The 11,918-nt window shown below is 36.1% G+C and overlaps 1 protein-coding gene across 1 annotated transcript in view; it reads left to right on the top strand.

Annotated features, from left to right (window-relative positions):
* The first annotated feature begins 307 nt into the window (after nucleotides 1-307).
* Nucleotides 308-11,918, top strand: part of ABCA12 (ATP binding cassette subfamily A member 12) — a 200,405-nt gene continuing 188,794 nt past the window's right edge. The window contains exon 1 of the mRNA XM_047773427.1: nucleotides 308-376. Coding sequence (XP_047629383.1) covers nucleotides 308-376 — 69 coding nt within the window. The remainder of the gene's footprint in view (nucleotides 377-11,918) is intronic.

Here is an 11,918-nt window from a genome sequence, read left to right as displayed (position 1 = left end):
GAACTTCATGCAACAAGCAGCAACTGGATGTCATTTTAAAATAAAGAAAGGCCACCAAAAGATTCTGGTTTGGGATTTTGTTTGAGAGGGAGAGTTGATTGAGAAGTGCTCCTTGGTCAAGGATTAACCCAAGAGAAACATCCAGGAGGAAGAGGAGATCTCCGGGTTTCTTACCCCAGCCCCCAGGAAAGCTATGCCGTGAAAAGGCTTCTGACCTACCGACACGCCGCACGTTGGACAGGGAATCAATTCTTCTTTTGAGGGGTGGAAGAAAAGAGAGGAATTCTCTTGTTCCTGGCATTTAAGGATGGCTTCCCAGTTTCATCAGCTTCGGGTCCTGGTCTGGAAAAATTGGCTAGGTGTCAAAAGACAGCCGGTGAGTAAAACAAGGGAGGGGGTCATGGGGAAATGCTCCAGGCAACTTTAAAATATAGTGTTAACTACAGGTAAAAAGAGAAGAGCTAAGTCATTTTCTAAAGCAGGAACAAGGTATTTAGAAACCATCCCTGCATCTGTCTTATAGCTAATGGGGCGAGTCTAAACATGCTTCAAAAGCTGCCTTTTGATTTCAGTGAATTAAAAGAATAAACCAGGACATGCCCTGGGCAAAGAAAAGGATGCACCTTGTTACTGGTTGAATTAGAACTAGTGTTGAATGCTAGGTTTTGGGTAAAGATGCTTTCAGGAATTTTCTTAGTGAACTAGGTAAAAATGAGACGAAGTAAAGTTTCAGATGAACAGTGTAATAATAAAGGGGGGAGAAATGTCCCTGAAAACCAAAAGCCATGGAAAAGTTTTTGAGAAGAAAATTTAGAAACAAAATAATTTGAAGGCTGTTAGTATAGAAAAGCTTCTAAGAAAGTTTAAATATCTAAAAATTATTTACTAGAAATGTCAAACCAGGATCAATATATATGCCATGCTTCAAGAGTATTATTGAATTGCTTCACTGCTATAGTCTGTCTACTCTGCTTATAGCAACACCTTTTGTGTGTGTGTGTACTCTTACACTCTTGTTTGTTTTTTAAATTGCATAGCCAGCTATTAGATCCTCACAAGATAGGGTTCAGGGAGATTGAGAAAGGAACTAGCTTCTATGAGCTGCCACATATTCGGAAGAATATTTGAAAACTGTAGAAATCTAAGAAGATACTCAGTATACTTCATTTTAGAGGGATAATTCCCAGCCTCAAATGAATAACATAAATATTTGTAAATAATATGCATCATAGAAACCAAAGTTTTATCTGTACACCTTATCTCGCTCTAGGTTTGCTTGCAGTGTCTGACACCTTTCTAACTGTCCTGATGTATATATTAAGAGGGAAAAGTTGATTTGTCTTTGCGAGTTTGTTGGAGGATTTAAAAATCACAGGCATGATGTGATTGCATGGGTGTGGGTATTGGACATAAAATTTCAAATCATTAGTGTTTTTACTTCATTGTTTTTAAATTGGAAATAACACAAAAGTGAAACTTTCTATAATTTTCCTGTGGTAGGTTCTGTGTGGAATTCAGCAGGGGAAGAGTCTTGGGTAGGTGGATGTGGTCAGAAGACAAGAGTTGCCTTCTTGATTCTGTTCCTCACCAGCTACGTGACTTGAATAGCATATCACAGTTTCTCTGAGCAGTGGTTTTCCCATTTGTAAAATGGGCATGAGGTTTACCATGTCTGTCTCATAGGGTCGTAAGAAACAAATGTGCTGCTGTATTTCAAAGTGCTTTATAAATGGTGAAACACTTGGTAAATAAATTATAGAGGGATTTGGGGCAATGTCTGTGTCATGTTTTATTCAAAGTAGTGGTGAAAGGAAATCCAGAAGAAGGAAGTGAGGGAGAGATGAAGATATTTATATACAGTAAAGTTCTTAAGTGATGAAAATTCAATAGTTAAAAGAATAGAGGAATTGAAAACTTATATCAGTTGTTGCTGCTAAGCTGAATGCTGAGATGGTATATTTTCTTTACAATTCTATTTTACCTAACAATTAAAAATAAAAAGCCCTCAGGTTAATATATTTTTCATTGAGAAATTGCATCTTTAGAAACTTTATTAAGCTTTTTCCTCATTTATAAAGTAGCTGGCGTATCAATTTTCTACTTTAAGGAGTTTTTCTCCATTTTAGTCAATTTCTGCTGGACATGACATATTTAAAGGAAGTGGAAGTCAAACAGGCTAAAAGGTTTTCAGTGTGATATATTTTTCCTATGTAACCAAAATCCCTAAAAAGTCCTCAGTAGTTATACTTTTGCCTAAGGAAAGAAAATACATGAACAATTAGTTCATTTTGGGACATCACATTATTCAGATCTTAAGAGCACCTGGAGAGAATGGGACCTAGAACAGAGAAGTCTTAGTGGCAGGGAGTGAAATCATTAGAAGTTCAGAATTTGGGGCAGGCCTACAAAGGGCCAATTTCCAAAAAAATTCAGGAAGGCCCACCTGAATCCATTGTGACCAACGGGAGGGACACAAGAGACCTTTAGAAAATAGTGGTGCCAAAAGGGAAAGGAAGCATAATTCTAAGCGGAGTGCTGGAGGGCAAAGAAATGTATACTTCCTCATAGTTTTGCCTAGAGCCAATCCTATGTCTTGGTACTAGAAAAGAAGACTTAAGGACATAAATATATATATGCCAGTGTTACTTAAGAGGAAAGAATGAGCAAATCAAGAAGTTGGAAAATTATGATTTAAAATCTAAAAGGAGATAATTTTTTTAATGTGAAAAGAAAATATAGACAAGTTAGAAAATAGAATGTGAAAAGAACAGGTATGTAAATTTGAGAGGATGTAGTCTTTGTGTAGGAACTGGACTTTGTCATCCATCAGGCAATTATTTAAAATGCAAAGCATTTTTATTTCTATCTTTGTAATTGTTCTGAATATGACATTTTAAAAACATACTTTTATACTAAGGAAAATAGAAATTAAGTTGTATGACACTGGAAATGTATAGTCCTTAATGAATATTAAAGAAAAATGCTTGTATCACCTCTGTGATATCCTCTTCCACTCTGTTTTCGAGAGAGTCCATCACAAAGCAAGGCAGTGGGAAGGATGGTCTATAGAAATTAGTTAGGAATCTACTCATGGAGAAACAAGTGATATACAAAAAAATATACAGTAAAATTATTAGAGTGGAGTGGGGATTATTGAGGAGATTTGTTGTAAAAGTACTAGAAAGTAAGAAAAAATTCTAAACAACTATACAATGGAATAAACTATGTGTTGACCTGGCTGCAAAAAAGGGAAGGAAGGATCTTTAATTTTTGACATGACTTTCCTCAAAGTTGCTCTTAGAGTTAATGTTTTTCTCTTTTTTGTAAAATCCAATGTCAAAATTCTGGACTATTTGGGATTCTCTAACAGCCTTGATTTTATATGGTCCCTAAGAGCTCAAGGGGTTTGTTCAAAGTCACATAGTGAATTTAAAAGTGCAAAGTTAGACTTTCCCAAAAAAATGGATCTGTTCTTTCCATTACTTCTGCTGCTTCTCCATTGCTCTTAAATTGAGTTTCCTTTCCCAGTACTCTCTAATCCCTGCTCAGGATGTCCGCCCATTCAACAAAGAGATCAGATTTTCTAAGGAGGCCATAGATATTGCTGTTTTTTAATATCAGTGGTAATGTCAATTCTCAATTATATTGCAAAAAATGATTACTAAAGGAGTGTGAAAAATACATTAGATACCAACAGAAATCCTAGGTAATAGAGAAAATCAAATAGATGCAGTTGCTACCCTGCTGGGCTTGTAATTTAACTCTAAAAAATAATGGAAATATGAACATACATTATACTGGAGATGGTTAGCAAGAGGGAGGCTCACCTAATGAGATATTAGTTGATGACAGGAAACAGAGTCCTAGAACAATAAAGAGACTGCAGGCTTATAGTCTAGGTAGTATAAGAATTTATCATTTTTTTAATTTTTAATTGATATTTCCCCCAACACAACTTTTTTTTCCACTGTACATTGTGGGGACCCAGTTACACATACATGTACACATACTTTTTTCTCCTATTTTCTTCTTTCATTAAGAAGATGGTTTCTAATTAGGTTCCAATATCAAGAGGAGACTACAAGTTGCAATAGATGTGGAATCTAACTCCAGACTTATGACCTGAAGAAGGAAAATTAACTTCAGCTGTTTATTTTCCGTTGTAACTATTTAGCTAGTGAATCACACTTTAGCTCAGCTTATGATAGACCTAGTTTTTCTATCACAGCCATTCCCACAAATTGATAAACTTCTAAAATTTGAATAAATTTGATACTTCCTCTCCAATCCTTACCTTGCTTGTATAACTCTTCCTCATGGTGGCTAAAGAAAAAGACTTAGCCTGAAAATTTTGTAACAGTTTGGTTCATGCATTAAGATAACTTTTTGATTAAAACAATTTAAACTCAATCTCAAATTTAATTCTAAATCAGATTAAAATGGACTAGGTCCTACACAATTCACTCAACTTCATGGTCAAATGTTCTAGGCCCTTTTACCTCTTTTGGATCTGTACCATTTACACCCTTAATCCATTTTAATTGTTCAAAAAATTTAGATCTTCTTGTTTATTATGGTGCATGGCACATAGCAAGACATCCACATTTTATTAGTTTAGCCAATCAAAAAGTAAATGAGATAAAGATGTTTTAGAAATAGAAGCATAGAGAAATAAATTAGCTCAAAGCTCAATAAAATGTATAGTTTTTATAAATATCATAGAAAACTTACCAATCTTCAAAATGTAATATACTCTAATAAATACAGATTTCAGAAAATTGTCTTGATTCTGGCTTTTGGATGGGTTATTTATGTGGGTGGCAGTATTAACTAGCAGAAAGCTCAGTCTAACTAAGAACTCTATGCTGCTTTTGTTTCCTTGTTTTGGGGGTGAAATTAAGGTTTGTTCCAGATATAAAGTATCAGACTCTTACGTCTGAATCTGAATCTTGGAATCCCCTTGTTAACACCAAGTAACAGTCATTCTTGATTTAAGAGACAATGAAAAAAGAAAGGAATAGAGGAACAAGGAAAAGACTGTATACTTTATGGATAAAAGTTGAGCAATTTTTCTTTTCAAGTTTGTAATAAAAGTTATGATTCTAGGTTACTACTCAACCTATAAATGACTTTCAATGCTCTTACAGTCTGAACTAATAAAAGTATAGTATTGCAGTCAAAGAGAGCTAGTAATTTACTCTGTAGTGATTTGGCTACAAAGCTTAATGGTTAACTGTGCTGGTGCTGAAGCCAGGCTCCCTGAGTCCAAATATTGGTTCTACCATTTAATGGCTTAAAGAATGAAGATTTATTTAGTCTTTTTCTAGGATTCTAATTTCCCATCTACAAAATGAAATAAGGTGATTATATTAAATAATTCATGTTAAGTGTTTAACATAGCATCTTAAATATTCTCAGCAGTCAATAAATATTAGCTATTATCAACTTGGATTAATTTATTGAATTTTGATACTAATTGTAAGAAGACCTCTTGACAAGAATTCATCCTGGAGAAGATATTTTGAAATCATATTTAACAGGGAATTGCTGAAGGAACTGGCATTGGTGCCCAGGAGAGAAAACTTTGTCTCTATTCGAATGCTTGTAGAATTCTCCTGTAGAATCAGAGGCCAAACTAAGACAATTGACTGTTAGTCATGAGAAAGAAGTTATCACCTTGACATGAGCAAAAAAAAATCAATGTGAGTTGTCCAATAGTGAAGAGGTCTCAAGAAATATTGAACTTCTAGTCATTAGAAGCATTCAAGTATAGGCTGCATAACCGTATTGCAGAGATGTTTTTCCTGACTGTTGATATATCAGTACTTCTGGACTTATTTCTTTTTCTGGAATAGTCTACCCTCTTTCCCATCTGTGGGTCTTCACCCATATGTTTCCCCTGCTTGAAAGACTCCCACTTCTTTCTCACACTCCATCCAACACGCACATCCTGTCTTCTGCCTGACCTTTTTTCATTTTAGTTTTTAGATTTAGTTCCCTTCGCTTTATCTTCTTTCACATTCTTGACTTCCTGTGTCATAGCATTATCTATTGCATTTCGTTATAATTTTTTTCATGCTTTCTTTCCTCAAAAGACTGAAAATTTCAATTGCTCTATCTTCAGTACCTGGTACACAGTGGTTACTCAATTTTTTATTGTATTAATGAATGTATAAGCATTATGTAAATGATTTTTACTGTAATGTATGTTAAACCCTAAGTTTCCTTAAGACTCTCCAAGACTATGATTTAATGGAGGTAAATGGAGAATCTTTATCCTAAGCATTTTACTTTTATTTATTTTCAAAGTTAATCAAAAGAATCCTCATTGAAATCTGGAAGTTGTACTGTATTATTAATTTCAGAACAACCAATTTCAAACCACTCTAATGCAAGGGGTAAAAACTCAAGTGTATGTAAGGTCAAGACAGGTAATGTGACTATGTGAGGTGGGCCAAGCATAGGCATTTATGATTAATACTAGAGAGTGAATATCTTATTTATAGGCATTCAGAGTAGTAATTTCCTCAAATATTTGAGTATGTAATGATACTTTAATTTAAAGTGCACTTATATTTTATTTTCTTATTTACTTTTAGTGAAAATAAAAGCATAATAGAAATGGTAGCCACAAATGGAATGTGAACTAACAATAATTAGAATAAAGTGTTGTGACAAAGTAATGGAGTGTGAATGACTAAATTTGAAATTATGTGCTCTGCTAAGATTTTTCAGAATTACTTTTAAAGTAATTTAAAAATTTTTAATTTTAAGGTGGTTTCAAATCTAAAGAAAAGTTGCAAGAACAGTACAAATATATATATATTGTTCCAGAGCTAGTTGAGATTGATGCCCCATTACCTCAGATGCTTTAGCATGCATATTTCACAAACAAGGACATCCGCTGACATAACCCAATATCGCCATCAAATCTGTAGACCCAATTCAGGCTTCACCAGTGTGCCCAATCATGTGCTTTATAGAAAAATGATCTAGTTCAGAATCATGTTCTGCCTCTAGTTTTTGTCTTTAGTTTCCTTCGGACTGTAACAGTTTGGTAGTTTTTCCTTGACTTTCATGACCCTGGACATATTTTGTTGTTTTGTAGAGTATCTGCTTTTTTTGTTCTTGTTGTTTGTTTTGTTTTTGGCTGCACCCCACAGCATATGGAAGTTCCTGGCCCAGGGACTGAATCCAAGCCACAGCACCTGCGGCAATGCCAGATCCTTAACCTGCAGCACCACAGCAGGAACTCTTAGACTGTTTTGTAGAGACTCAAGCTATTCATCTCTGGAAGGAGTACCAGAGAAGTGATGCTGGGTCTTCACATTGCATCACATCAGATTGTGCATGATGTCAATTTGTCCCATTTTATGGAGAAATATTTTGAGACTGTGTACATAGACCATTTCTCATTAAACTTGCAATTTATCTATTTGTTCCTAGTTTACTCAGATATAATCTTTTATTATCATAATGTCTTTTAATGTTTCATGGGTTCCTAGTTTACTCAGATATAATCTTTTATTATCATAATGTCTTTTAATGTTTCATTTTGGCCAGTGGATCAAATTTGATGCTCAAAAATTGGCCATTGGCTGGTATCTGTGTTTTACTGATGCATTTCCTTCAGTCTCTGAGATTCTTTGGGTAGTATATCTAGCACCCTCTATCAATGGATTTAACTTTCATACCTATTTCTTTGTATATATGTATGTAAATTTCTCTCTGTCTGCCTCTGTCTATCTTTGTGTGTACATATAGTCTACATATATTTTATAGCTCTGTCTAGGCTTGGAAACAGCGACAGCCCAATAGCAACAAGCACACTTAGCTCTTATCCACTGTAAGAAAATAGTGTTTCATGAAAATGGGTATTTTCAGGGTTGGGACAGAGAAAGAGCACAATGAGGTAAAAAAAACTTGTGGAACCCGAAGGAAGAAAATAATTAACTCAGTTTTTCACACATTTATAGCTATATTTCATGAATCAGCAGTTCATAACCATATCTTTACTTCTAACCCAACACTTCAGGGTTCTTTCTAGTTTCCTCCTTTCCCATGTTTATAATTTCCCTGTTGGATAGTGAGAAACCTAGCTCCTCTAATGGGGATGTACTAACTTTTTTTTTTTTTTTTGGTCTTTTGTCTTTTTTAAGGCCGCATGGGCAGCATACGGAGGTTCCCAGGCCAGGGGTCTAATCAGAGCTATAGCTGATGGTCTATAGCACAGCCACAGCAACACCAGATCCGAGCCACATCTGCGACCCACTGAGCGAGGCCAGGGATCAAACCTGAAACCTCATGGTTCCTAGTCGGATTTGTTACTGCTGCGCCACAATGGGAACTCCCATGTACTAACTTTCTAATAAACCTTCCCGAGTTCCCACTGTGGAACAGTGTGTTAAGAATCTGACTGCACGCAGATGCAGCTCTGATCTCATGTTGCTGTGGTTGTAGCTCTGATTTGACCCCTAGTCTGGGAACTTCCATATGCTGCAGGTGCATCCCTAAAAAGACAAAAAAAAAAAAGAATCTGACTGCAGCAGCTCAGATGGCTACACAGGCATGGGTTCAATGACAGGCCCAGTGCAGTGGGTTAAAGGCTCTGGTGTTGCTCACGGCTGCAGCTCAGATTCGATCCTATATGCCTTGGGTATGGCCATAAAAACAAACAAAAAATCTTCCTATTTGAAATCAGTTGCCTGCTCATTGCCCTGCATTGACACCCTCCTTATTCCACTTGGGTTCTGACACCTCATGTTGGGCTGCTGCACTGTGGGTGTCCTCTTCAGCTTGCTAGGGACCTACTTCCTCACTGTGTCATTGTAGTGCCCCAAGTCCTAGTGTGGACTTAACTTAGTGGACTCCACCTACAGACTCTTGGGCACTAAATTTTTCAGAAAGGGGAAAATTAAGAAAAGTGAGCAGAATGGGACATCTCAATAGAAGATAAACCCTAGAGTTTTAGCAACATGGATGGACCTAGAAATTATCATGCTAAGTGAAGTCAGTCAGACAATGAGACACCAACATCAAATGCTTTCACTGACATGTGGAATCTGAAAAAAGACAGAATGGACTTCTTTGCAGAACAGATACTGACTCACAGACTTTGAAAAACCTATAGTTTCCAAAGGAGGCAGTTTGGGGGGTGGAGGGATGCGCTGGGGTTGTGGGATAGAAATCCTATAAAATTGGATTGTGATGATCATTGTACAACTATAAATGTAATAAAAAAAAGATAAACCCTAGAAAAATAAAGACAAATGCCATGGCTCACGAAAGAACTGTAAATTACTTAGTGTGCAAATGGCCTTGGCTGTCAAGAATGCAGGGGGGATGGAATGCAAGTGAGATAATTAAAATATTAGCAAAAGTATGAAACTCAAAAACTACTTTTCTAAAGTTTTCAAGTAGCCTCAGTGTCTGTATTTTAGCCTTTCTTTTCAAACCAACAAAAAAAGTCATGGCTCATTGATTTAGTATTTGGATCCTTGACATTGCATTTACTTCTAGGTTGTTTATGATAATATTTAGGATGGTGTTGAGAGCAATCCTGCTGCTAAGAAAATTTAAATTTTGTTTGTTTCTTGCTTTTGCGATTAACTTGTCAACCTTAACATCTCCAAGATCATAGTATGGAGGGCTTTGGATTTATTATCCTTCTAAAGTGCTGTATGCAAAAATGTTCTCCAAACCTCTTTGACCTAAAATCCTAGGGGAAATCTTGTGATAATAGATTGTTTATGGGCTTGCTGTGGTTTTTACCTAAAACAGAGTCTATATTGCCTTAAATTACTGTGATATAGATTGCATTTTTGTTCATATTTAACTCATGTCTAAAATTAATTTCAAAATTTACCAAAACATCCTCATTAAACTGTCAAATGAGATCAACCAAAAGATAACTTAAAGATATCCCATGATATACATTTCTTTTTTGAATGTGAATGTACATTTGTGTTGGTATAATTGATCTCACTTGCTCACTGAATTCCCATGAGGTTGCTATGGAAAATGAATAGATGCTCCTAAAAGTAGCTATGGGGCACTAAACCTACTCAAATGGAATACATTTAAAAAAACAAAAACAAAAACTATGACTTCAAAGGTAAAACCAATAAATCCACAGACATTAAATATTTTTAACCTTAATTCTTTACAGTCTGCATGTCAAATGAGACAATAAAAATAGTACCTTGTATCTAGGATTTTTGAAGCATACACTCTAATTTTTGAATATATCAGAGACTAGGCTAGAATAATAACACATTTTTATAGCACTCATGGTTTTCCAATAGAATTTCTATAATACTTTCTTATTTGTTCCTCAGAGCAGTATGAAGAACACACACACACACAATATACATACATATATGTGTGCATAGTGTGCATGTGTGTGTGTGTGTGTGTGTGTGTACACATATATATGTGTATATATATAATGGCTGCACTGTAGACAGATGGAAGTTCCTGGACCAGAGAGCAAATATGAACTGCAGCTGCAACCCACATTGCAGCTGCAATGATGCCAGATCCTTTAACCCACTACATCCAGGCAAGGATCAAACCTGCACATCCACAGCAACCTGAGATGCTGTAGTTGGATTCTTAACCCGCTGTGCCACAGCAGGAACTTCTATATATATGCGTGTGTGTGTGTGTGTGTGTACACATGCTAGCTTAAGTATCTTGGGAGTTCCCGTTGTGGCTTAGTGGGCTAAGGACCTGATGTTTTCATAAGGATGTGGGTTCAATACCTGGTCTTGCTCAGTTTGGGTTAAGGATCTGGCATCATCCCAAGTGGTGGCTTAGGAGATGTGTCGTGGATCCTGTGTTGCCATGGCTGTGGCATAGGCCTCGGATGAAGCTCTCATTCAACCCCTGGCCAGGAACTTCCATATGCTGCAGGTGGGGCCCTAAAATGGAAAAAAAAATTTTTTTTCAAATGCTAGCTTTAGTATCTTAATGTTTAGATCCTTGTTCCATGCTCTTCTTCATAACTGTGTATGTGACTGTGGATAAATTAAGCTAACCTTCTGCAGCCTAGAGAATAAAAAAGGGGAGTTGGATTAGATCAAGTCTTCTTAGCCTCTCCTGTGCTATGCATGTCTGGTGGGGTCTATGCCCCTCCTAAAAATAATGTTTTTAAATCAGTGAAATAAATAGAATTGCCAATAAAACCAATTATATTAAATTCAGTTATTAAGGTATTAAAAATCAAGTTTATGATATTGTAATTAAGTTTATTATAGCATCAAATAAAGGCGAATGCATAACTACTGTATTTTAATGCTATGATGGGTATAAACAGCACTTTGAATACCTGAAACAACGCTAATATGATTTGAAAATTCAGATGTCCATGGACAATAGCATCAGCATCACCTACCTGGAGCTTGTTAGAAAGAAATATAGTTCTTCTACCAACCTCAGATCTACTGAATCCAAATCTCCATGTTTATACCATCCTTAGGAAATTTGGAATGCACGTTAGTGACTGAGAAGTGCTGCTATAGATTTGGCTGTTGAGCCTCTCTGAGAGCTTTTAAGCTGTGATTAAACTGAGTACCTAGGGTTCCTCAGATCCATGGTCAACTTCTGTTTTTTTAAAACTTGCCCTTAATCTCAAGTCTAAGAACTTGGTGACAGATCTGCCAGCAAGGGTATCAGTGCTGATAGAGACACATGAAGATTTTCATGGAGAATTTGGGAGTTACTTAAGGATCAATAGTTGAATGGGTCTAGATTGTTTCAGAGAATTGAAGAGCCACAGGCAGTAGTTTGAGATTTGGCAGAAACAAACTGTCTCTGAAGAATGGGGGAGGAATGAGAACAAGTCTGACTGCATAACCAGACAGAAACATAGTTCAAGTTTAAGTATAGGCAAGGGTTGTTCTGTGTGGTTTGTTTTG

Source organism: Phacochoerus africanus, chromosome 3 (genome assembly GCF_016906955.1).
Source record: "Phacochoerus africanus isolate WHEZ1 chromosome 3, ROS_Pafr_v1, whole genome shotgun sequence".
Taxonomy (NCBI): Eukaryota; Metazoa; Chordata; class Mammalia; order Artiodactyla; family Suidae; genus Phacochoerus; species Phacochoerus africanus.
The sequence above is the reverse complement of the archived record's forward strand: the minus strand, read 5'-3'. Positions and strand labels throughout refer to the sequence as shown.